The sequence below is a fragment of the Nipponia nippon genome, unplaced genomic scaffold, assembly GCF_047370975.1.
Source record: "Nipponia nippon isolate SJK-2023a ecotype South Korea unplaced genomic scaffold, ASM4737097v1 scaffold_32, whole genome shotgun sequence".
NCBI classification, from domain to species: domain Eukaryota; kingdom Metazoa; phylum Chordata; class Aves; order Pelecaniformes; family Threskiornithidae; genus Nipponia; species Nipponia nippon.
Window position 1 is genome coordinate 2,811,125 of NW_028262350.1, and position 25,547 is coordinate 2,836,671.

Here is a 25,547-nt window from a genome sequence, read left to right on the forward strand (position 1 = left end):
GAGACCGAGGCACGGGCGTCCGGCACCTTTGTGTTCGAGCCCTGCGCGGCTCTGCGCGGTTTTTGCGCGGTTTTTGCACGGTTCTGCACAGCTCTTGCACAGCAGCTGCACGGCCCTTGCACAGCTCTTGCACGGCTCTTGCACGGTTCTTGCGCGGCTGCTGCACCGCTCTTGCACAGTTCTTGCACGGTTCTGGCATGGCTCTCGCACAGCTCTTGCACGGCTCTTACATGGTTCTCGCATGGCTGCTGCATGGCTCTTGCACGGTTCTTGCACAGCTCTTGCACGGCTCTGCACAACTGCAGCACAGCTCTTGCACAGCTCTTGCACGGTTCTTGCACAGCTGCAACAGCTCTTGCACAGCTCTTGCATGGCTCTGCACAGCTGCAGCACGGCTCTTGCACAGCTGCAGCACAGCTCTTGCATGGCTGCTGCACATCTCTTGCACAGTTCTTGCACAGCTCTTGCACAGCTCTTGCACGGCTCTTGCAGGCAGCACGCCCCACTGGAGGCGAGGGGATGGGCCCAGCTCTCCCCACACCTGCCTGGAGGCTGGTGAAGAGGGAAGTCACTGTTGCTTTAGGCGGGGTGGGGTGGGGAGCAGCCTCCCGTGCCTCAGTTTCCCCTCTGCAACCAGGACAGTGCTGCGTGGGACCCAGGGCATCATCCCCCAGCTTGGGGTGGGGGGGCGTCAGGCCCTGCCGTGGGGCCCGTGGTCCTGCCCACCCCCCCACCGCTCTCACCACCCTCAGCCCCGCAGGGACATCCCGCATCTGTGCCAGCCCCCCCATTTCCACCCCGTGGCCGGGGGGGCCGGGCACTGCAGGACCAAAGCCCGGGACCATATGGGCAACCAGCGGGCAACCTTCTCCCGCCCGGCTGCCAAGGGGGCCGCGGGGAGGGGGATGCTGGGAGGAAAATTCCCGGCCCCGTTGCCATGGCTTCCCATCAGGATGCGCTTGCATCATGGCCAGCCCAGGGGACGCAGGGGTCCCCACGGGGCTCAGGGCAGGGGGCTCCCCGCCAGCGCGGCCTACCCAAGCGGGAGCGCGGGGGCGGACGGGGGGGGCTCCGGGCGGGCAGCGCCAGCAGATGAACACGTTTTGGAGCCAGTGACGTCTGCTCCGGCATCGCCGAGGGAGGAAAACAGGCGGCAGAGTGCGAGTCCGGCCCCGCAGAACAGAGCGGGCTCCCGGCCGGCTCGGGCAGCGTGCCCGCCATGTCCCCCCCGGGCCGGCCGGCGGGGCCGCAGGGGGCCGGGGGGCTCCGCTGAGCCCTGGCCATGGGGCCGTGGTGGTGGCCGCTGCTCTGGTACTTGCACGTGGCGCTGGTCCATGGCACCGTCCTCGCGGAGGGCCAGCGGCCGCAGGGGAGACCCCCCCAGCCGGCGGGATGGTCCCCGGCCCCATCGTCCTCCTGGGCGCCCACGCTGGAGCCGGGAGCATCGGGGGACCCCGAGGGCTCGGCGGCGGCACTGGCTTTCCTGCAGACGGGCGATGCGCAGCGGCTGGCCCGGGCCAACTGCAGCCGGGGCGTCGCGGCGGGGGCTCCCAGCCCCGGCCCCCCCCCAGTGCTGCGTGCCGCCCTGCGTGCCGCCCCTGAGGCACTGGCCCACGCCGCCAACTTCCTCAACATGCTCTTCCAGACCAACGACATCCGCGAAGCCAGCGTGGCCGAGGACGTGGAGTGGTACCAGGCGCTGGTCCGCAGCCTGGCGGAGGGGCACCCATGGGTGCGCCGGGCGGTGCTCGCCCTCGACGCCCACCCGCTGGCCGCCAAGCCCCGGCTGATGCTGCAGGCCACCAAGGGGGACGACGAGATCCTGCTGCAGGACATCTCCGCTGCCGCTCCCAGCCTCGGCAACCTCAGCTGGGACAACGAATGGTTCAACGCCCTCAAGTCCCAGCGGAGCCCCCTCCTCCAGAAGCGCCTGCTCAGCAACGACCTGCGCAGCATGGAGACCCCCAAGTGGCAGCGGGGCGACAGCTACGTGGGGGAGCCGGGCCACGTGCGGTGGTCCCCGCCGTTCCTCGAGTGCCGGGACGGCCGGTTCCTGCCCGCCTGGGCAGTCACGCTCTCCTCCGCCTTCTACGGGCTCAAGCCGGACCTCAGCCCTGAGTTCAAGTAAGCGGTACCCGGAGGGGCTGGGGCGGTGTGAGGGGGCTGGGGGTGCCCCGTGTGCATGCCGGGGGGTGCAGCTGGAGGCATCACCCCCGGGTGCAGGCAGCGGGTTGCAAGGTGTGTGCCAGCCCCCTGCCTGTGTCCCCATGCGTGTGTGTGCACGTGCGTGTGCGGGGGTATTTGCACGTCCACAGGGACGGAGCTGCCTCCCATCCCCCTTCGGTCGTCCCCATGCTGCCCACCTCGGGCTGCCGCCCCCCGAGCCCCCTGCCGCGGCCGCGCTGAGGGTGGGTGAGCTGGGCTGGGGCCCCTCCTGGGAGCTGGGGGGCATCCCCAGGCTGGGGGTCCCTGCCGCATCCCCGGCACCCCCACGCAAGGAGCCACGGTGGGAGGCACTGGGGAGGGAGGGGGGCACCTGGGCTTGGCCTCAGAGAGGGGACATGGCCCCATTTCCAAGGGGGAAGCCCCGTCCCCCTCGGAGCACCCAGGGAAGAGGGTCGATCCTGCAGGGCGAGGGACGGCATCCAGGGGCCACCCCAGCAGCTCCTATTTCCCAATATCAGTTGCATTAAAGCCCCTCTTGAGAGGCAGAATCCACACCCAGGAGCTGCTGCCCGTGTCCCTGCCCCAGCTCCAAACGCCCCCAGATGCGGCTCTGAGGGGGGACATCCCTGGCTGGGGGGGCCGGGGACATTCCTGACACCTCGTGTTGTCCCACCAGTCCATGCACCAGCACCAGCGGCCCCTGGGGCTGCCTCCCGCAGAGGCAGCGGTGGGACAGGGCCACGCTGGGTGGGGGGCACGAGGTGGGCACAGGGGTGCCCTTGTGCGGCCCCCAGGGCCAACCCCATCCCTCTGCGCAGGGGCGTCGTGCGGGTGGACATCGAGCTGCGGGACGTGGCCATTGACCAGTGCGCCAGCGGGCCGGGCTGGTTCACGGATACGCACCACTGCGACCTCAACAGCACCCAGGTATGGGCCGCCGGCGCCCTGCACCCCATCCCCTTGCCTGGCAGGGCTGGGGCTCCCCTGCACCGAACCGTCCCCGTCCCCCCGGCCGGGCTGGCCCTGCAGCATGCCCTCCCTCCCGGCTGAGCTTTATCCGCTCCTGGCTGATCCATCTGCTTCGTTCAGCTGCTCTCGGTGCCACAGTCGAGGGGTTTATTGTGCAAATCTTCCTTCCCCACCGCCAGCAGCAGCGTGTGACCTGGCTGCTCCCTGCCCAGGCACCGCGGGGACGGCCGAGCTCCGGGGGCTGGCACCCAGCAGGTGAAGCACCCCGACCAGCACCCCTCGATCCCCTCTGGCCGTGCCCACCTGGGCAAGACGGTGATGCCCGAGCGTGTTTCAGGGCTCAGCAGGACCAGCAGCATCCCCTGCCAGGGCAAACCCCGCAGCCCCCCAGCTCAGTGTGGATCAGGGTCTCACCGCCAAGGCAAAGAGCCCTTCCCCAGCGGGAAAGGCGTCACCAGCTTCTCCTTCCTGCCAGCGCCCCGCGGGCGATGCCCTCCGGAGGGCCGGGCTCTGCCGCCGGGCATCTCTCCAGAAAACAACAATACCCAGAAGAACCGCATGCCCGGCCCGTTCGGGGCAGGATCCGGCCACACCGCCCCGCAGAGGCCGCGGGGATTAGGGAAGCGGTGCCCTGCCTGCCGCTGCCGTCACGGCCCGGCAGGATTAGTGCTCTCTGCTGCATTAGATGTCCATTTAGGTTTTAGGGAGGGATTTGAGGGCCAAGCTTTGGCTTTTAATTCTTAAATGTGTAACCACTGATTCCTTCTGGGCGCAGGGGAGGAGGGTGTGGGGTTGGGTACCTGCGAGCCAGGGGCTGCCGGAGCCCCTGGTGCAGGGGGAGATGCGGGGCTGGGGGGAGCATTCGGGGTGCAGGATGAGCCCTTGCTCTTCCGTGCGTCTCAGCCTGTCTCCTTCAGTGTGTCCCCCAGGAGAGCCGTGGCTTCGTCCTCGGGAGGTACCTGTGCCTCTGCAAGCCAGGCTTTTACGGGGCCAGCGGAGTGGCCGGCGGTGCCCGGGCAGGTGGGTGCCGTGCCTGGCCCTGGGGTCCCCGTTTCACCCTGTGGCACGTGGCTACAGCAGCGGAGACCGGGGATGGGGGGGCTTTGGGAAGCCCGAGCACGTGCCCTGGCAAGGAAAGTGCCACATCCACGATGCGGTGGCCTCACCTGGCCGTCGCTCTCTCCCCAGGCACGGCAGAGAGCGCAGCGGGGGCGGCCGGGGGGTCCCGGCTGGCGTGCCAGCCCTGCCGCCAGGGATGTGCCACCTGCGAGGACGATGCACCCTGCCTGATCCAGGAGGACCGGGTGCTGCGGGCGGCCATCCTCTCCTGCCAGGCCTGCTGCATGCTGGCCGTCTTCCTCAGCATGCTCATCTCCTACCACTTCCGACGGAGCAAGGCAAGGCATCCCCGGGTCCTTCCCCTCCACCCGCCATCCCCTGCCCCGCTCCCCTCCCAGCCCCAGACCTCAGGGGGGATGTCACAGCAGCGGGAAGGATGTCACAGCCCAGCAGGCTCAGGGCGATCTCCCTGCCCTGGCTCCGTCCCCTCCGGGCACCGGCCCAGGCTCCCGGCTGCCCCCTCACGCCTCTGTCCCTGCAGAGGATCCAGGCATCGGGAGTCATCCTCCTGGAGACCATCCTCTTCGGGTCCCTCCTCCTCTACTTCCCTGTGAGTATTCAGCTGGCCCCGGGGCTGAAAGCCCCTGGGCTGGCGTTTCAGAGCATTTGCAGCCTGGCCAGCTGCCCTCCGGGAGCAGGCGTCGAGCCGGCCCCAAGCAGGGCACGGGCACAACTCCACCTAATTGTTAATTTTGCTGGCACGGCCCCCGGCCGCTGTGGTATAAACCTTCTCAGGAAACCAAATCCCTTTTCTCCCGCTGGCTGTGGGAATTAATCCCTGCCCAAATCCCCTCTCCCTCCCGCAAGAGCTGCGGCGGATGCTGTAGAGCCAAGGGGGAAGGGAGGCAGCAGGGCTGGCCCGAAAGCGGGTGGTTTCCAAGTCTCCGGCATTTGCTGCCCCCCTGGCAGGCGGGATCCGGCCCCGTGCTGCCCGCCGACCCCTCTCCCGCCGCCCCAGGTGTTCATCCTGTACTTCAAGCCGAGCATCTTCCGCTGCATCGTCCTGCGCTGGGTGCGCATGCTCGGCTTCGCCATCGTCTACGGCACCATCACCCTCAAGCTGTACAGGTAGCCGGGACGGGGGGCTGGATGCTTGGGACCCCCGCGGCAGGGACCGGCTGGGGGCTCACCGCTCTGCGCCTCGCAGGGTGCTGAAGGTGTTCCTGTCCCGCACGGCCCAGCGGGTGCCCTACGTGTCGAGCGGGCGGGTGCTGAAGATGTTGGGGCTGATCCTGCTGCTGGTGCTGTGGTTCCTGGCGGCCTGGACCATCGGGATGCTGGAGAACGTCGACAAGAACATCCCGCTGGTGATCCGCACCCAGACCGCCCGCGGGCTCCACTTCTACATCTGCGGCCATGACCGCTGGGACTACATGATGGTGATCGGTGAGACCAGCCCCCGCGGTGTCCTGGGGGGTCCTCACAGCCCCAGGACCCCATCCCGTAAATGTGGCACATGGGGTTTTAATTTCCTTGTCCATTTAATCTGCCTGGAGCCTGCAAGCGGGGCTGGGGCACCTGAACTGCCTCCCGCCCTCTCCTCTGAGCATCCCCAGGATTCGCCTTGGCACAGGGTAAATCACCTGGCACGGGCGGTGAGTCCTGGTGGCCTTCGGGAAGGCTGTGCCGGAGGATGCTCTGCACTGGACCCGGCTCCGACCAAGGCAGCCGGGGTGAACATGCTGGGCTGGATGCGCCCCGAGGCAGGGAGGTCCCAGCGGGCAGCAGTGCCCACCACGAAGCTCAGCACCCATCGGTGCCACCCAGGAAAACACACTGACGGCAGCAGGGTGATGGGGCTGGGTGCTCAGCATCACTCCCCTGCTCTCTCCCACAGCTGAGATGCTGTTCCTGCTGTGGGGCAGCTTTCTGTGCTACGCCACGCGTGCCGTGCCCTCCGCCTTCCACGAGCCCCGCTACATGGGCATCGCGCTCCACAACGAGCTCATGATCTCAGCCGCCTTCCACGTGGTCAGGTAGGGCGCGGGGCCGCAACGGGGCTGGGAACCGAGATTCCCATTCCCAGTGATGCGGAGGAACTGGCGGCAAATCCCTGAAGCCAGCGAGTTCCCTGCGTGGCTCCCCAGGCAGGGTGGAGGCTGTGGGGTCCGGAGGTGGGGAGGGGGCTGTGGGGACCCGGTGCTGCCCTCCTTGCCCCTTCCAGGTTCATCGTGGTCCCCTCCCTGCACCCCGACTGGACCCTGCTGCTCTTCTTCGCTCACACCCATGGCACCGTCACCACGACCCTGGCGCTGCTCTTCATCCCGAAGGTAACGCTCGGCCTGGGGACTCAGGGAGACAGGGCCGGGGTTCCCCGGTGTTTCAGGGACCCCTCGGCGAGCTCGCCCCTCGCCACCCCCAGTTCCTGCACGCCGGCTCGCCGCTGCGGGAGGAGATCGCAGCTGAGGTCTACGAGGACGAGCTGGACATGCGGCGCTCGGGCTCCTGCCTGAACAGCAGCATCGCGTCCGCCTGGAGCGAGCACAGTCTCGACCCCGATGACATTCGGGTGGGTGGCACACTCAGGACCTTCTTTTGACGCTAGCTATGCAGCCCCGCGCAGAGTAAGAGGTGCCTTTTGCAATCTTTCTTCTGATGCAAAGCAGAGGGAGGGGAGAAGGGGGTGCAGGGTGAGCCACCACCGGCCACGGGTGGGGAACCTGCTGCATCCCCTGGGTCAGAGGGATGGGCAGCGTGGGCGCTTGGGGACATGGGGACAGCCTGGCCCTAGGAGCCAAGCTGGGGCTTTGCAGGGTCGTCCCAGCGCAGCCCCTGTGCAGTCCCATTGTACGTGCTCTCCTCTCTCCCCCCTCTCTCTGCCGCATCCCCCCGCCCGCGGCACGCAGGAGGAGCTGAAGAAGCTTTACACGCAGCTGGAGGTGCACAAGACGTGGAGGATGGCAGCCAACAACCCCCACCTCCCCAAGAAGCGCAGCTCCCGCCGCAGCCTGGGCCGCTCCATCATGCGCCGCGTCGCTGAGCTGCCCGAGGCTGCGGCACGCCGGAGCAGCAGGGGGGAGCGGGTGGGCACCCCGGCACGCCGCGGCTCCTCAGCCAAGCGACTCCCTGATGCCAGCGGTGCCAGCCTGAGGATGCGGGATGACGGCTCCCGGCGCCGCACCGCAGCCCTGCGCAAGTCCCGCAGCACTGAGGGTCCCGTGCGGGAGCCCCGGGGAGGCTCGCCCACCCCCAGCCCCCCCGGGGAGCCTGTGCCAGGGAGGAAGATGATGGCGGTGACGGCCTCGGAGCACTCCGACAGCGAGTCCCTCGACGCTGCCCCACTCGTGTGCAAGTCGGCCAGCGCCCACAACCTTGCGGGGCACGGGCAGTCCCCCCTGCCCCACACAGCCCCCTTGCAGAAGTCGCTCAGCATCGTTGCCGGTGCGCGGGAAGAGGCCCTGCTCGCCGCCAGCCGAGCTGCACGGGAGACGTGGCACACCCACCGGCACCTCTCTGCCCCGTCCTCGGAGCGCCCCACGGGCCAGGGACCCCCCAAGGAAGCTGGGAAGCCCCAAAGCCCCGGTGCAGCTGATGCCCTCCCACCAGCCGGCTCCAGCCCCACTGAGGGGTGCTCCCAGGAGGACACGTCCCCCCCGGGTGATGGCAAGGTGCAGAAACACGTCACCTACGCACCCATCAAGAGCATCAGCGTCGACAGCTCCCACATCCCGGGGCGGGTGCGGGTGGCGGTGAGGAGGACCCCGCCGCCGCCCCCCATCCGCTACCAGAGCCTGGTGCGGCATGCCGCGCCGGCCGGGGACAGCCCAGAGCCAGCAGAGCCGCCCGCGGACCCCCCAGCACGGGCGGGAGAGACAGAGAGGACAGCGGAGGGGCCTGCGGAGGAAGAGCTAGGGCACATGTCCCCACTGGTGGGGAAGGGCAGGCTGCTGACCACTGCCTCCATCCCGGCACAGGTCTGCCCCTGGGAGCTGGTCCAGGAGGAGATCCTGAGCCAGAAGCAAAAAGCCACCAAAGCAGCAGACTCGGGGACCCCTGGTGATGCAGCGGCCACCCCCCCCAGCCTCAAGCCGCCCTCCCAGAAGACCTCCCTCCGGGGCCTGGGACTCGCCATCAAAGCCTTCAACCGCTCCAGGGGGAAAAGCATCCTGAAGAGGAGGAGAGAGGGCGAGGGGAGCCTCAGGAAGAGGGGGTGCGAGCAGGAGGGGGGCAGCAGGAGGGAGAGGCCCAGCCTGGCAGAGACGTCGGCCATGTCCCTTGGGGGGATCGGCCGAGACCCTGCCACCAAAAGCCCCGTGTGGAGCAGTCAGAGGCTCGGCAGCGAGGCCGCCGCCTGCCCGGGGCAGGGGCAGATGGTGCCCTGCCAGCACAACAACAACGCCGGCACTGCCTGGGAAGCCACAGGCTGGGGGTACGGCAGGGAAGAGGCAGAAGGACAGCGGGACAGCCCAGCCCTGGGGACAGGCAACCGGGAGAAACTGGCAGAGGAGCCCAGTGCTCCCCGGGGAGATGTGGATGCTGGCGAGGGCCCGGGGCCACCCTCAGGGGTGCACGAGGTCCCACCCAGCGTTGGCCACCAAGAAGGAGCTGAACATCCCCATGAAGTCTCAGCGGTGCCCAGCAGCGGGAAAGCACAGACACGTCCCTGGCAAGGAGCCGAGGCTCCCATGGTGGAGCCGGGGAAGGATGCTCCTGCGGCCATTGTGAGGCTGATCACACCGAAGCAAGGGGTGGCCGGGCCAGCTGAAGGGCTCGAGGCGGGCAGCAGGTCCACCCGACCCCAGGACCACGCGGACATGGAGCAGCCATGTGCAAAACCCATGGCAGGCAGCCCCGACCCGTCCACCGCCGGTGTGTGCAGGGCAGCTGCTGAGGAGCCAGGGGCTGAGGTTTGTCCTCAGGGAGCCCCGGGCATCTCAGCAGGAAAAGGAGCCTCGCTGCGCCGGGAGGGGATGGCTTCCCGGGAGGACAGCGGGGTCCCGCCGGGTGGGCAGAGCCTGGCCAAGGTGCTGGAGAAGGGGGGCAGTGAGCCCAAGCCCCTCGGTCCAGGGGGGAGCCTGGGTGCCAAGAGGGTCCCTGCGAAGAGCTGGAGCATGGAGGTGGCCCCGGCTGCAGCGGGGAAAGCCGGCAGCACAGCAGGCAGGCAGGCAGAGGTCTGTCCTGGGGAAACCCAGGCAGATTCCAGCATTAAAATAGAAATTTGCCCCTGGGAGGAGAGCGGGGGCAAGCGCTGGGAGCCAGGCAGAGCCCTGGGGAAGGGCGGCAGCGAGGGGGATCCCGGCTGCCCCAGGGAAGAGCCGGGCATGGAGAAACCACCAGCAAAAACCCCAGAGCTGCCCAAAGTGGCTTCGGAGACAGCAGGCAGCACAGAGGGCAGGACGGCTGAGGTTTGTCCGTGGGAAACCGGGGAAGGGGGAAGCTCCGCCAGAGCAGAAATTTGTCCCTGGGACGAGGAGGGGGCTCAGCCGGAGCAAGAGAGGCGGGAAGGAGAGAGGAGGCAGCTGGCCAAGTGGGTCAAGAGCATCAGACCAAAACCACTGGGTTTGCTGAGAGCGCAGGAGAGCGGGAGCAGCCTGCAAGCGCCCAGCCGGCCCTGGGGCAGCACCGGCAGCGAGGGACCCTGGCCGAAACCTGCTCCCAGGAGCTCCGAGCTGCCAGAAGTGACCTCGAGGAGCCCGGCGAGCGCACGGGCTTCGGTTTGCCCCTGGGAAGCAGCCAGAGCTGACAGCAATACAGAAGAAGTTTGCCCTTGGGAAAGGGGAACAGCCTTATCCGATGCAGGAAAATTAGATGATGGTGAAATTTCTCAAGTGAAAAACGGGATTTCCCCATGGAGAGGGGCCCCGAGGGGCACGGGAGAGATGGCTCCGGCTGCAGACAAGGGGAGCAGCCAGCGAGGATCCCCCAGCCCTGGGGAAGGCGCGGAGCAGTCCGGCACAGGGCTCTCAGCAAAACACCCAGCTCTGCCCAAAACATCACCTAAGCAAGCAGGAACCATCGATAGCAAAAAGGCCGACATTTGTCCATGGGAAGTGGAGGATGAACCCCTTCCTAAAACACAAATCTGCCCTTGGGAAGAGCCTGCAGCTCCATCGGAGAAGGAGAGACCGAGTCAGGACACGCGTGGGACTTCCAAAGGGGAAAACAAACCAGGATCTGGAGGACTTGAAGATATCAAAGCAAAGCTGGCAGAGATGGGTGGCCATCGGCCAGAGCACAGGGACACCGGGATCTTTGCAAAGCTCATTAGGAAAAGCCTGGAGTCCTCAAAAGCAGAGTCCAAGAAAACCCAGAGCGAGCAGAGCATAAAGGAGGAGATCTGTCCCTGGGAGAGCCTGGGCACAGAACAGTCCGCAGAACAAGCTGGTGCCAGGAGCCCAGCACTGCCCAAATCGCCTTCAAGGAAATCCCAGAGCATGGGGAGCCTGAAGGCAGAGGTCTGTCCTTGGGAGCTTGAATCCACCGATAAAGCAGAAATCTGCCCCTGGGAGGCGGCTGCTCCACCATCAGGTAAAGAGAAATCAAGACAGGACAAAAGCGCTCTGTCCGTGGTGAGCAAAAGCCCTTCTGCAGCTCAAGGACTCTGCAAAGAGATTGGAGATAGCACGTCTGGAAAGGAGGAGAGAGCAAGCAGAGACCACGAGTCCATCTGTCCCTGGGAGAGCACAGACACAGAGGGCCCCTCCATGGGGTACGGCACGAGGAGCACAGAGCTGCTGAAAGCCACTGCCGAGAAATCGGAGAGCGTGGGGAGCACGAAGGCTGAGATCTGTCCCTGGGAGAGCCTGGGCACGGAGCAGCCCCCAGCAAAACCCCACACTGGGAGCCCAGCGCTGCCCAAATCGCCTTCAAGGAAATCCCAGAGCGGAGAGAGCCTGAAGGCGGAGGTCTGTCCTTGGGAGGCTCCGGAGGTCGAAGCTGGTGGTAAGGCAGAAATCTGCCCCTGGGAGGTGGCTGCTCCACCATCAGGTAAAGAGAAATCAAGACAGGACAAAGGTGCTCTGTCCATAGTGAGCAAAAGCCCTTCTGCAGCTCAAGGACTCTGCAAAGAGATTGGAGATAGCACGTCTGGAAAGAAGGAGAGAGCAAGCAGAGACCGCGAGTCCATCTGTCCCTGGGAGAGCACGGACACAGAGGGCCCCTCCATGGGGTACGGCACGAGGAGCACAGAGCTGCTGAAAGCCACTGCCGAGAAATTGGAGAGCGTGGGGAGCACGAAGGCTGAGATCTGTCCCTGGGAGAGCCTGGGCACGGAGCAGCCCCCAGCAAAACCCCACACTGGGAGCCCAGCGCTGTCCAAATCGCCTTCAAGGAAACCCCAGAGCGTGGGGAGCCTGAAGGCAGAGGTCTGTCCTTGGGAGGCTCCGGAGGTCGAAGCCACTGATAAAGCAGAAATCTGCCCCTGGGAGGTGGCTGCACCTCCCTCCGATCAACCAACGGCAAAGCAGGGTCCTGGTGCGGGGTCCAAGGGGGACAAGCGCATCAGGCGCCAGGCAGCGTTAGCCATCCCGGCGAGGTCCCTGGAGAAGGGCAGCAGCGAGCGAGAGGCCGTCTGCCCCTGGGAGAGCCTGGGCACGGAGCAACCCCCAGCAAAACCCCACACTGGGAGCCCAGCGCTGCCCAAATCGCCTTTGAGGAAACGCCAGAGCGTGGGGAGCCTGAAGGCAGAGGTCTGTCCTTGGGAGCTTGAATCCACCGATAAAGCAGAAATCTGCCCCTGGGAGGCGGCTGCTCCACCATCAGGTAAAGAGAAATCAAGACAGGACAAAGGTGCTCTGTCCATAGTGAGCAAAAGCCCTTCTGCAGCTCAAGGACTCTGCAAAGAGATTGGAGATAGCACGTCTGGAAAGAAGGAGAGAGCAAGCAGAGACCGCGAGTCCATCTGTCCCTGGGAGAGCACGGACACAGAGGGCCCCTCCACGGGGTACGGCACGAGGAGCACAGAGCTGCTGAAAGCCACTGCCGAGAAATTGGAGAGCGTGGGGAGCACGAAGGCTGAGATCTGTCCCTGGGAGAGCCTGGGCACGGAGCAGCCCCCAGCAAAACCCCACACTGGGAGCCCAGCGCTGCCCAAATCGCCTTCAAGGAAATCCCAGAGCGGAGAGAGCCTGAAGGCGGAGGTCTGTCCTTGGGAGGCTCCGGAGGTCGAAGCTGGTGGTAAGGCAGAAATCTGCCCCTGGGAGGTGGCTGCTCCACCATCAGGTAAAGAGAAATCAAGACAGGACAAAGGTGCTCTGTCCATAGTGAGCAAAAGCCCTTCTGCAGCTCAAGGACTCTGCAAAGAGATTGGAGATAGCACGTCTGGAAAGAAGGAGAGAGCAAGCAGAGACCGCGAGTCCATCTGTCCCTGGGAGAGCACGGACACAGAGGGCCCCTCCATGGGGTACGGCACGAGGAGCACAGAGCTGCTGAAAGCCACTGCCGAGAAATTGGAGAGCGTGGGGAGCACGAAGGCTGAGATCTGTCCCTGGGAGAGCCTGGGCACGGAGCAGCCCCCAGCAAAACCCCACACTGGGAGCCCAGCGCTGTCCAAATCGCCTTCAAGGAAACCCCAGAGCGTGGGGAGCCTGAAGGCAGAGGTCTGTCCTTGGGAGGCTCCGGAGGTCGAAGCCACTGATAAAGCAGAAATCTGCCCCTGGGAGGTGGCTGCACCTCCCTCCGATCAACCAACGGCAAAGCAGGGTCCTGGTGCGGGGTCCAAGGGGGACAAGCGCATCAGGCGCCAGGCAGCGTTAGCCATCCCGGCGAGGTCCCTGGAGAAGGGCAGCAGCGAGCGAGAGGCCGTCTGCCCCTGGGAGAGCCTGGGCACGGAGCAACCCCCAGCAAAACCCCACACTGGGAGCCCAGCGCTGCCCAAATCGCCTTTGAGGAAACGCCAGAGCGTGGGGAGCCTGAAGGCAGAGGTCTGTCCTTGGGAGCTTGAATCCACCGATAAAGCAGAAATCTGCCCCTGGGAGGCGGCTGCTCCACCATCAGGTAAAGAGAAATCAAGACAGGACAAAGGTGCTCTGTCCATAGTGAGCAAAAGCCCTTCTGCAGCTCAAGGACTCTGCAAAGAGATTGGAGATAGCACGTCTGGAAAGAAGGAGAGAGCAAGCAGAGACCGCGAGTCCATCTGTCCCTGGGAGAGCACAGACACAGAGGGCCCCTCCATGGGGTACGGCACGAGGAGCACAGAGCTGCTGAAAGCCACTGCCGAGAAATTGGAGAGCGTGGGGAGCACGAAGGCTGAGATCTGTCCCTGGGAGAGCCTGGGCACAGAGCAGCCCCCAGCAAAACCCCACACTGGGAGCCCAGCGCTGTCCAAATCGCCTTCAAGGAAACCCCAGAGCGTGGGGAGCCTGAAGGCAGAGGTCTGTCCTTGGGAGCTTGAATCCACCGATAAAGCAGAAATCTGCCCCTGGGAGGCAACTGCACCTCTGCCAGAGAAAGCAGCAGCCCCGGGTAAGGCGAGCCTCCCACCAAAAAAAGCAGGAGCCTCCAAAGCACTGGAGAAGAGGAGTAGCAAGTGCGAGGCCATCTGCCCCTGGGAGAGCCTGGGTACGGAGGAGACCTTCCTGAAAACTGCAATGGGGAAACAGCCGTCCAAGAAGTCTGACAGCACAGAGAGCAAGAAATCTGATATTTGCCCCTGGGAAGGAGCAGAGCCCACCGGCTTGGAGAAAGAAAGCTTCAGACCAGGCATGCACCCACAGGGAGCCGACAGAGCATCCCCCACGGGGATGGGAAGGTCAAAGCCTGTGGCAGGAGCCAGCGCCGTGTCTCCAACAGCTCTGCTGAACAAATCCAAGGGCAGATTTGACGGCGAGGCTGAGCATAAGCCCCTGTGCCGCATCCTGCCGGGCATCCAGCCCCCACGGGGCCCCAGGGCAGAGCCGCTGCCTCGGGGAGCGAGCATGGCTCCCGCGGCGGGCGGCAGCCCCAGCCCAGGCGCTAGCACAGCCGAGGTTTGTCCCTGGGAAGCAGAAGAGGCTCCGCCAGCATCTGACAGGACCAGCACAGACACGAGGAAAGCCTCTGAAGTGTGTCCGTGGGAGGTGGAGAGCGTGGATCCCACCCCGACCCCCCGCAGGCAGGGCAGAGCCGGGGCGAGCCCCCAGGACAGAGGCAGGGGTGTGGGTGAAACCCAACCCGACGTCTGCCCGTGGGACCACGAGTAGCTCCCTCCGCCTGGCCGTCTGCTGGCCGCGGACACGACTTTCGTGAATGGGAAGTCTTGAGCTGAAGGCTGCTGCCTACCTGCGCAGCCCGGACAGGGACAGAAGCGTCCGCCAAAGCCAGCGGCACGGCCGCACCGCGGGCACCAGTGGTGGCCATCAACCAGCCAGGCTTGGGGACCAACGCAGCAAGGGGACAGTTGACCTCTCTTGCCTTCATCGAAGCACTCAAGCCAGGCAGTAGCCTGCAAACGCCACCCGTTTTTACCCACAGGTACCTGGCCCAGCACAGGGCCCCCTTGGTCCAAGCCGGGCACCTGAGTACATTAAAACACCCGTGGTGCCAGCCTCGCTCGCTTCTATCGACACAGCGGACACAAAGCTGCAGCTTGCTAGAGACACTCTCCCGCAAGCTCTCCGGCAGTTGAACATCCTCCGACTGCATGGGGAAGCTTCTGCCTCCAGCACAGCGAGGAACGGCTTGCCTGGCACCCCAAAATACGCAGTCCTGCAGCCGCAGCAAGCTGGACGCTCGGAGGACCCCGCAGCAAGCTCTCCATCCTAAGTGAAACACGGGGAAGAGTCAAACCAGGGGCAGCAAAACGATGCAACTGGGGAGGAAAACAGCTTTCCAGGGTTTCTGCAGCCCAGCTGATCTCCCCCAGCGCTGCTGTCACCTCCATTTTCAGCCAGGGTGGTTTCTGCTAGGACCAGGCAGGTGCTGAAGCCTGGGATAAAGAGCCGCTGCTCCCAGCCAGCCCCATGACACGTTTTGCTTCCTTGACACCAAGTCATTTATTTTTAAACGTCCTCCGAAGTCACCAAGCCAGCCGCAGGACTTCCACGCACGCCAAGCAAACCTTTCTGCTCTGTTTTGGTCCAGTGACGCCAGGCCGGTGCTCGAACGCTGCACTTCGGCGATGCCCACCACCATCTCTGTTCCCCATCTATCGCTCGACCTGGGTGGGATAAAACCAACCTTCAGGCCACTCCGCTGCTCTGCTTTTAGAAACCTCCGCATCCGTGAAGGCCGAGATGGGTATTCCCGCTACGAACCTCCTAATTTGATGGCACTGCTGCACTTCTAATTCTTGCAGCAACTCAGCTGTAAAGGTGTTTGTCTTAACCAACAATGCCGCTAACTTTTCAAAGCACTTTTGTCGTTACTGGTTTCTTCTTCACTCGTACCGTGTGTGCGTGTGTACAAACGTGCCCAGGGCTCACCTTCCCATCACAGGGGAGTTTTTTCCATCAACATTTCCACTGGCGCTAGCAAGCCTTCACTTTTACAGCCCATCTGTAGAAGCGCTGGGTGCCTTTTGTCATCCCACATTTCAGCTTCTCCCTGTATTTGCAAGACCCGTTCCCTCGGGGCAGAGATGCAGACCGACTCCCGCATGACAGGGAAGATGCTGAGGCCACGGAGGCACCGCGGTCCCCAGAGCATCAGGCAGGGCTCCCGCGTTCGCCGGTACTCCAGCCCACCCACTCACAAGCGCACAGGGGAAGGGACGCGGCCGTACGCGTGGGGAGAAGCCTCAGGGTCAGGAAGGCAGCAGCTGGGAAATGAGAAAGCCTCCCGTCTCCCCAGATTTGTCCCTCTGCTCCACTTAGGTGGAAGCAAATAAAAACAGAGACAGCAGAAGCAAAGGTTTTGGTTCTCCCTCTGATCTCCACGCAAGGCCGGGGCTCAGGGCTCATCCCGCAGTTCCTTTGTCGTTTACTTCCACGCTCCTTACAAAGTGGCGTTGCTGTAGCGTGCCGTCTGTGGTCTTCAGCGCTGAACGTCAAGCGATCATCCAATTGTGTACGTAAGTGTACATACAGAAAATAAAAAGTATTATCTACAGAGCGCACACTTAGTGACTGATTTACGGGGCGTGGGGAAGACATAAATATGCTCAAGGAAGAGATACAACAGAAAGCAGCGAGGCTGCAAAGGAAACCCAGGAATAGAAGTGGTTTAGTTGCAGAGGTTTGAATATTGGCAAAGGAGATGGGGAGCCACACGCTGCTAGACTGGAAGGAAAGGCCATTCTCCCAGAAAAACCAGCCACTCCACCAAAAAACATGCTCTTTTCACTCAGAGCCAGGGCTGAAGAACCTTGTCTGTTGGTCTTGGTCGAGGAGTCACGTCCGTACCTGCTCGTACACTGCCTGAGTCACACCAGACACAAACCAGGCAGCTCACGCTGATTTATTTTAGCTCCCAGCCCAGCTCGCATATGCTGGAGCACTTCAGCTCATGAATGAAGCGTAGGCAGGAGGCTCGATATAGTAGGTTCTTTCAGGAGAGGCAGACAGATTGTGACACCCCTCTGATTTCCAAAAAGATGAAAGGGATTCCATCGCTGGCTCCTCTCCTAACAGAGCATAAAGATGATATTCTGCCCTTTCAAAAGAACATCATTCTCAAGAAACACTGAACAACTCTGCAAGCCTAAGGAGCTGTAACTCTTTTGCTGCATATTCTGTAAAATTTCTTTTAAGGAAGAAAAAACGCACTTAACTCTCACAAGCTCTGGGAAATGGCCGAGTTAAAAAGCAAGAGAAGGCTGAAAAAGAGAATGTTTTGTTACTCGATGACTAGTGAATATTTGGCTCTGTGACTAGAAGTAAACAGAACTTATCTGAGCAAAACAGATTAGCAGAGTGCGCTGGTTTATTCCCAGCCACGGAGAAAGCTGACCTCTGGGTACGTGTTTTCCCAACCCACACAGCCTGCAAAACCAGGGGACCTGATGCGAATGTCATTGTGTCCACAGGATGGTGCCAGCCACTCACTAACACCAACCCAGCGCTGAATTCCTCAGCGTCTGTAACAAACGCACTACAACCCATCAGCCATGAGACACGCCGCCTTTCAAGAAGCCACTGGTTGACGCAAACGCTGACCCTAGGAGTCAAAAAACTTTATTAAATTATCAGGGCTGTGCTGCAGCCCCTTTGGGAAGCTTGGCCATTAACAAGCACCTGTTCAGCAGGAGTCCAATCGCAGTACCTGCTCAGGAGAATTGGATTTAAGGTGTGCTTGCTGCTCTTCCCTGTTTTCTGTTAAAAGAAAGAAGCCTGGGAATCAGTACAGAGGAAAAGAGGACAGGAAAAGAAAGGGCCAACACCTACTGCTACAAGTTTTAATGAAAGCCCACTGGGTTTATGACATTTCCCATGGAAGTGCCAAATATCCCATGTCTGGACAGACTTCTGCGATGCAAGCTCAGGACAGAGGTTAGCCCAGAGAGCAGTCCTGAAGAGAACAGGCTTCTCATCTTCACAGAAACACAGAGAGGTTAAGCTGCAGCACACCAAATCTACTTGGACAGAGTACAGCTCTTCTCAGAGCTCACCTGAATCCCTCTCCCCAGCCCCTCTCCCTCCGTTAAAGGCAAATTCTTAGTGACTGGAGTCCATTTCTGAAGCCACTTTGTTGACTGCTCACTGGAAAGGCACAGCCATATCCAACCCGCCACCTCCACAGACATTCTCCGCTTCTTCCCACCAGAGTGGCTTGTGCTGCTGTCTCTGTACAGGCTCTGGAACTTCCTACTTCGTTTCTTCAAACTCTTTTGAGGGATCCAAGGTTGGGCCAGGAATCATCACAGTCTGAAAAAGCAAGGAACAAAATCAGCATGACACAGAGCAGCTCTGAAGTGCTGTAACAGGAATTCTTTGTGTTACAGAGCGTAAGAAAGGGAGAGCAGGGGGTTCTGGCAACGCAAAGGCCGTGCACAGGAAGATGACCAGATGGCAGCAGCACGGGGGAGGACACGGAGAGGGAATGGGAGGACATGCCTTGTACTACACTATGGTTCTCACCCCCTTCCTTGCTAGGACCTTCTTTTAGTAACCCAGGAAGACAGAGCACCTGCACCACTTTGCCAGGCTACGTGCAGGGAGCAGTAACCTCCTAAATTATCACGTGTCAAATGCCAGCAGCCTCCTATTACCTACCTTCCACGTGCTAGAGGCTGATAATCCCACATTAATAAATAGGTCTGCTTGCAGATTAATGCACCACCCTCCCGTTACAGGAAGCTCAGCTTTGGTTTTGTCCAGAATTAAGCAGGAACCCATGTGTCACAGACACAGGCCGTGCTGGTGCCTTCTCCTTGGGGCATTACCTTAATAATGGGCTCCTTCGGTGGAGCCCACTCTGGAACGATCTTGCCGTGCATCCTCCACGCGCCATATGGGTTGACCAGGTACCTCTCAAACACGACATACTCCAAAACGTCCTTGGGCACCTGCTCCCCCCCGTACATTAGCCGCCCAAAGCGGTCGTAGATTGCCAGAATCTGTAAACAGAGCCAAGGAACTTGCGTTGGGCCGGCAGCAGGGTGGAGTCAGGTGGGAAACGCAAGGGACAGAAGGGGACATACCTGCCGTGTGTGCATCCGCACCGTCACCTGGCCGTACAGGTTGCCTCGATTCACAATGCTGTCGCAGCGAACATGAACCACTCTCGGAGGCTCCAGCGACTCCACAAAACTCCACCGGATGGTCTTGTACCTGTTCCCACGGACCATTTCCTACAAAGAAAAACAAGCACCAACTTAATTAGGACATGAACTGAACGACAAGCAAGCTACTATATATAATGAAGCATTTATTCGTTAGCTATTACTTAGACTTGTGCTTTCCCCTCCCAGCTCCGTCTTTACTGTTTCCAGAAAAAATGAGACAGATGATCAGGTTTAGAGAGCCTGAGAGACCATGGAAGACATCAAGGACACGCTACATTCAGATAAACACTTACTGGGTAGCAGCGCTCTGTCACCAGGGAGTGAAGTTTCTGCTTGTTAAAACTGCAAGTGAAACACAGCCAGTTACTTGAACACACATATCGTAAAGAGGCTTACTCACAAATTCCTGCTTCCCCAGAAGACACGCAATCTACCGGCAAAACAGAAAAAGCAAAATTCTCAGCTGCGATCTCAGCACGAAATCAGAACACGAACGCAAGCTGGTTGGCAAGACTTCAGGGAAAGACACAACCTCCTTTGGAAGCCACTTATGACCTAAATGTTTTATTGATGTTTGGAATTGTAACCAAGAACGATGCAGTTTTGAAATCTGTTCTATTACTGGAAAGTGGAGCAGGCCAGGGGAGTACCATTTCACATCCAAACAATCCCCTGCAGCGTGATTCTGAACAGCACCAACCACCCACTCATCTGCTGATAACACTCGTGCTGCTCATCTCCTTTGCAGGTCAGGTCGAGATGCATTTTCTGCAACCTGCTTTTCATTATCAAAAGCAAGACGGTACTGACCAAATCTCCAACACTCTGCTCTTCACAGAGATGGGGGCAGAACAAGATAAAGCACTTGTTGCAGAGGAGGTACAAGGATTAGAAAGACAAGGAAGACAGAGCATATAAGCAAAGAGAAGTAGGTCCTACATAACTGCATCAGTCAGAGAAGGGGACTTACTTTGCCAGGCAATTGTGAGCTTCAATAAATATCTCCTGCGCCTTCTCAGGGAAGGTTTTAGTGCTGAAATCCGGATCATGATCTTTTATCTTCCGCAGACTGAAAAGACAAGAAAAGCTCTACAGTGAGTAAAGAACAATTTGGAACCGTCTTGCATGTTTCAGATGATGACAGCGACCTTATCCAATTCAAGCCCAGCTTTTACCAGGGAGCAACCGAGAACTGGAGACTCCCTGCTAAGCCATAACTTCTAGGTGCTTGCAAAACAGACATAGTGCTGCAAACCCAAAGAATCCTCAAGAAAATGCATGCACACTGTGTCCATTCACGCCAGGACAAGTGCCTTGCGTTTATTCTCACACCAGGGACCCCTGGTTAAGTGGTACAACGGCAACAATGGACGAAGCGGGTAGAAAACAAAACACATCATCTCACCACTGCAAGACAGAACCAAGCAAAACTTCTGCGCCACAGACTAATTAAAAGGAGGTACGTACGCCAGCTGGGAGGCAGCGGTCTGCTTCAGCTTCTCCATCTTTTGCTTTAGCCCATCTTTGGATAGGGAAGTCAAGCGGGCATCGCCCTCAGGAGGGACATAAGGGTCTATAATATCAGCTGCAGGAGAGAGCAGAAAGGTCAGGAGGAGGCTCAAAAACAGCCAAATGAAAGAAACAAAGAGGCAGCACCCTCGCTTCCTGAAAATGTTTGTAAGGCGAAATATGAGCAGGCAAAGAATTGCTAGTCTAACACAGCTTGTCAGCGGCGACAGGTGCCTGCTCTCTGCTCTCCTTTTCCACACAGCCCAGCATAGGGGGAGGCGCATTCAGCAGCAGGGAACGTGACCTCCCTTGCTGTTCCTTGTCCCTAGGTACGAAGGGGCCAAGTGTGACACACTTCTGGGGTAAAGCAGGATGGCTGCTATCCCTCACCAGGAGGCAGAGTGCATAATTCAGTCTATTGCAGGCAGACACTCTGTCAGCACGGTGACACCGCTCAGGCTAACTGCTCCATGCTGCTGCTTCGCATTAGTTTTCCCTTGAGAAGAGACCAAAGCAGAATTTCTACCACCTGTGCAGGCCAAGTAGAAAGTCCGTTCTATATGTTCGTCAGGAAATACTGTCCCCAAAGACTTGAGTCTCCTCTCCTTCTCTTCAGGAGACAGTTCTCTGGCCCATTCGGGGACAGAAAACCTCTTCTTCTTCGTTCTCACTGGGACAAGAAGACAGGCCCGAGCCGCTCCAGCAGGATGGAGCACGGACTCCGCAGTCTAAGGAAGCGAAATAACAAAGCCGTGAAGTTAGCCCAAGGGCCGAGAAACACCATCATCTTGATTTATTTCCCTTCACACCTCCCAAACACAGGGCAGCTGTAAACACACGTAACGCCACGACCTGGAGCCCTCCTTGTCCCGTGGCCCTCCCCATATCCCCTCGTCCCTGACTCCCCACATCCCTTATCCCGTGGCCCCGCAGTCCCTCGCAGCCCCTCGCCCCGTTCCCCTCTGTCCCTCCTGCCGGCCCCCCAGCCCCGCTCCCGGGCCCCACCTGCCAGCACACCCGCAGGCCCAGCCGCCCCACTGCCGCCTTCATGGCGGCCGCCATCTTCCCGCCGCGCAGCCCGCCGGGACGTGGGCGGGGCCGAAGCGAAGAGAGGCGGGCCCGAGTGGGGGCCGCGCGCGGAAGGGGCGGAGCCGGCGGGAGCCCGCGCCGCGGCGGCGAGTGGAAAATTCCATCGGCTGCGGGGGCGGGCGGGGGCCGGGGGAGGCTCCGCCCCGCAGCGCGCGGCGGGGAGGACCCCGGTGGCTGCTGCAGTGCGGGGGGGTCCCGCAGGCGGCTCCGGAGGGGTCCGGTGCACCGGGAGAGGGGGTGCGGGCCCCCCCGTGCCACGTGCAACGAGCCAGGGACCCCGCCCCGCCCCAGGCAGGGGGTGCCGTACCCCCCTGTGTCTGCGTGTCCCCCCCGAGCTGCAGAGCCCCCCCGGGGACCTGTGCAGCCCCCCCGGCAGCTCAGCTCGGCTCCGGGTGCTGCAGCAGTCGGGGCCCTGTGGTTTAGGCATTTCAAATTGCAGCAGCACTCGGGGCTGCAGGCGCAGGGGGGCTCGGGGCAAGGGTCCTGTCCGAATGTCCTGCTTGGCACGCTGGGATGCAGCAGCTCCGATGCCCTAAAGCAAACCCCACTTATCCCAAACCCCCTTCCCTTGAAATTCCAGCCCCAGGGACACCCCGGGGATGCTCAGCACCCTCCCACAGCTGCAGGGTGAGGCCTTGGTCCATCTTGCAGACCCAAAGGCAAACACCAGCATAGGGGTGCGAAGCCCAGGGCAGCCCCGCGGGAGCCGGGGGCTCGTTGGGAGGCTCTGGGATGCGCTCGCTCTGCCTGGCTGTGCTCCCAGTTTGCTTTGGGATCTGTTGATCTTGGCTATGAGAAAGCGTTGCTCCATCGGACAGCTGGTTAATGTGTAGTGACGGCTCCGCTGTGCCCGGAGACCGTTGATCCCAGCCCACGCTGTTACCTGTGCCGGTGTGAGCGGGGCGAGCCGGGAGCGGCCCTGCGGGGCTGTGACGGGGGGCACGGGGGGAGCCAGGCACCCCTGGGTGGGGGGGTTGCATCTGCATCCCACAGCGGCTCCGAAAGTCTGGCATGATGCTCATGGGCACTCAAAAATAGGAAAGCGGGGATCCTCCCCACTGCACCCTCAATGGGAAAACTGGAGCCGGTTTCCCCTCTGGAAAACAGGGCTGAAGCCCCAGGGCCACGGTGCCAGTCCCGGAGCAGCTGGGGCTGAGTCACTGCCCCCAGCGCCCCACGGCCCCGGCGCTTTCCCACGGCTTGGGACTCATGGGGCTGGATTTTCCCAGCCCGTCTGGCTTTCCCGGCTGCAGAGCTGCCCTGTGGTGCCACCCCAGCCGGTTTTACCACCGTGGGCAGCCATTTCAGGGCTCTGGCTGCCCCCCGGGGCCACATCCTCGCCATGGGGGGCTGCTGGGGAGCACGGCCTGGGAGCATCGCCACCTGCTGCGGTTTGGGCTGGGGCTCACCCCAGCAGCGGTGGCCTCTGGGGACGCCACTTGACAGTGCCCCCAGCCCACATGTGACCTTCCCCCTCCAAAACCACCACGCTGGGCTTTGCCTCATCGTAAAGCAGGACCAGGGCTGGGATTTGGAGGGATGTGAGCATCAAGAGAAGTGGGATGCGCTCAGCACCCGCCCAAAGCTGAGCTATCCCCGGCAGCTCCAGGCAGAGGCTCAGTCACATTTGCCTCCGTCCTTGTGCAACTCGCCCAGGTACACGGCGAGGTAGGAGGGTGACGGGCAGACCTGCACGCATGCATCGCCATGCAGTGAGATGAAGCCATGAAGCCATGCAAAATGCCTCCCAACCCCCCGGCAACAGCCTGCGGAGCAAGGGGCCCCATGAACCACTTTGCAGCTTCGAGCGCGCCTTGTCCCCGTGCTCTCGAATACCAGAGATTCCTGCCCTAAGCCGCCGGCCCGGACCTGCGAGGCAGGATTAGCCAGTGCCCTCCGGCTGCTCCCGCTCTCGGCAGGAACGGCAAAAACTCCAGCAAAAGAGAGAAGAAAAGAAAAGCCTCTCTTGGGATCTTTCTTTTTCTTTTCTTCCCCTTTTTTTCCCCTTGTTTTCCTAATTAAAAATGGTGCACTGACAGCGGTTGGTGGCCACAGAGACTCTGGGCTAATTACAGCTCCTGGCTTCCACCCCGTCCGTTTGTCCCCGGGCCCTCTCCAGTCTGGCGCTGCAGGAGAACCCGGTTTGGTCAGGACACAGCAGAGGAGGCGGCTTCCCCCCGGCTTTCTCGGCAGAGGCTCTTTCTTTCTTCCTTTCTTTCTTTCTGGATTCTTGCTGACAGCAGCATCTGTCATCTAACAATATCTCCCGTGTGGACCAACAGCCGCAGAAGGCACCCGGAGCCCTTTGCCGAGCACAAGCCCCGCAGCCGCTGCGGCCACCGAGCCCCCTCGCTGCCCCCAGCAGCGGGCACACACCGGGAGGGCACCCAGCCACCGGCGCAGCCATCGGGGCAGGAATTAAAGCTCAGAGGAGACAATCCCCTCCACCTCCCTCCCACAGTGGCCGGCGGCTCTGCTCCAGGAATAGGTTTATCCTGGCCCTGACCTTGCTGCCTGCCAGGCCACAGCTCTGCCCGGGGAGAGTCATCCATGGCCACGACCTGCGCTGGGGCATTGAAAGCGGAGGCGAGGCAGGAGGAGAAGGGCTTTTTGCTCCAGTGACATCTCTCAGCACAACCGTGGCACAGCTGGGCTGAGTCCTCCTCTGTCCAGCCTGGCTGCAAATCCCGCAGGGAGGCTCCCGACCCAACCCACGCTGAACCGCGGGGTCACCGCTCCGGCCCTTCCCTCGCTGCGGGGGGGACGGGACTTTCTCCCCAGCGCCCTGCTGGCATCGCAGGCGTGAGCTCCGTGCAAGAACGATTAAAACTTTCCCTGGTCCTGAGTCCCAGCACCGACACGTCCCCACCAACACCGTCCCTGTGTCCCACGGGGCTTCGCACCCCACCAAGGCGGCGGGAGGGGACGATGGCAGGAGCAAGGGGATGGCAGCAGTTGCCCGACCTCCCCGCACGGCTCCAGCTCTTTCCTTGTCTCCCTTCCTCTCCTCGGGGCTCTGCAGCACAATGCGGCCCCCCAGAAACCCCAGATGAACCCAGCCTCATCAGCCATTTGGTTTTTATAACGATGTGCTAAGAGCCGTCTGTACTTTCTCCGTGCCCCAGTTCGTGCTGCCGGCTCCTCCAGGTCTCAGCGAATCCCCGCTCCCTCTCTCGCTCGGCGCTAACTTATATTTTAAACAGCGAGGTACCGCTTTCAGCAAAAATAAATTTCTTGGGGGGCGTGGAGAAAAAAAGGAGCAATTGCAGTTTCTAGTGGTGGAAGGCAATTCATGATTTCCTGCCTCTGCGAGCTGTGCTTCCTTCTTAACACGAGGGAGGTTGTGGCACCCACAAAGACACAGCACGCTGCCGTTTGTGGGGCTGAGGCGCGATCACGTCCGTGTCTAACGCCGCACGGAGCCAGGCGGGAGGCAGCGGTGGAGTTGCTGGATGCAAGATCGCCGTGGCGGGTCCCAGGGCCGAGAGCAGGGCTGGGCTGCGGCTCTCACCCTGCAAGCCGGGTGCGGGGAAGGCCACCGCGGCCGCCGGCTCCCCTCTGCCAGAGGAATTCAATTTTTTGCCTTTCTTTTTCCCATATAAAGTCTTTATTAAGAATTTTTAAACTTCCTGCTGGTGTTTGTCACAAACCCAAACAGCCATCCAACATCACCCACTTGGGACATTTATTACCCTGTAAATACTCTTCCCTGTATTGTGTACGTAGCTTTTTAAGACTGATTCCTTACATAGCATCTTCCACGAGCCTCAGCGGCGCTCTGCAGCACCGCGGACCCCGGGCGAGCAGGGAGAGCCCCGAAGGGCTGCGGCACCCCGGGGTGCGCAGCAGCGGCTGCTTGGCCACGGGAAAGGGCCGAGAAGCCCCTTTCTGTTCAAGAGCTTAAGAGGTTTTTTTTTACTTAGGACGACGTGAGCTTGGCCACAAAGAGCTGTACGTGTGCCTGCAGCCCTGGGGTTTTACTGGGAGCCCTGCAACACCCAGGTTTCACCTTGGTGCTGCGGTGCAAGCGCGGGGAGGAGGAGGAGAGCGGCTGTTAGCTCAGGGTGGGGAGAAAAGCAACCCCACGGAGCTGCCTGGACAGGTAAAGCAGCCCTGG

The 25,547-nt window shown here is 61.5% G+C and overlaps 2 protein-coding genes across 2 annotated transcripts; one reads left to right on the forward strand and one right to left on the reverse strand.

Annotated features, from left to right (window-relative positions):
• Nucleotides 1-1,130: 1,130 nt before the first annotated feature.
• Nucleotides 1,131-16,301, forward strand: GPR179 (G protein-coupled receptor 179). The gene is made up of 12 exons (XM_087770599.1): nt 1,131-2,124; nt 2,985-3,093; nt 4,053-4,185; nt 4,342-4,532; nt 4,736-4,804; nt 5,213-5,322; nt 5,402-5,640; nt 6,092-6,230; nt 6,419-6,524; nt 6,617-6,763; nt 7,101-10,973; nt 11,094-16,301. The coding sequence occupies exons 1-12, from the start codon at nt 1,283-1,285 to the stop codon at nt 14,370-14,372; spliced, it is 9,237 nt and encodes a 3,078-aa protein (XP_087626725.1). The 5' UTR covers nt 1,131-1,282; the 3' UTR covers nt 14,373-16,301.
• A 959-nt stretch (nt 16,302-17,260) lies between these two features.
• On the reverse strand, nt 17,261-21,483 carry MRPL45 (mitochondrial ribosomal protein L45). The gene is made up of 8 exons (XM_009464572.2): nt 21,347-21,483; nt 20,871-21,069; nt 20,300-20,417; nt 19,803-19,901; nt 19,126-19,174; nt 18,749-18,898; nt 18,491-18,664; nt 17,261-17,972 (listed from the first exon to the last, which is right to left on the reverse strand). The coding sequence occupies exons 1-8, from the start codon at nt 21,401-21,403 to the stop codon at nt 17,913-17,915; spliced, it is 906 nt and encodes a 301-aa protein (XP_009462847.2). The 5' UTR covers nt 21,404-21,483; the 3' UTR covers nt 17,261-17,912.
• Between the last annotated feature and the right edge of the window lie 4,064 nt (nt 21,484-25,547).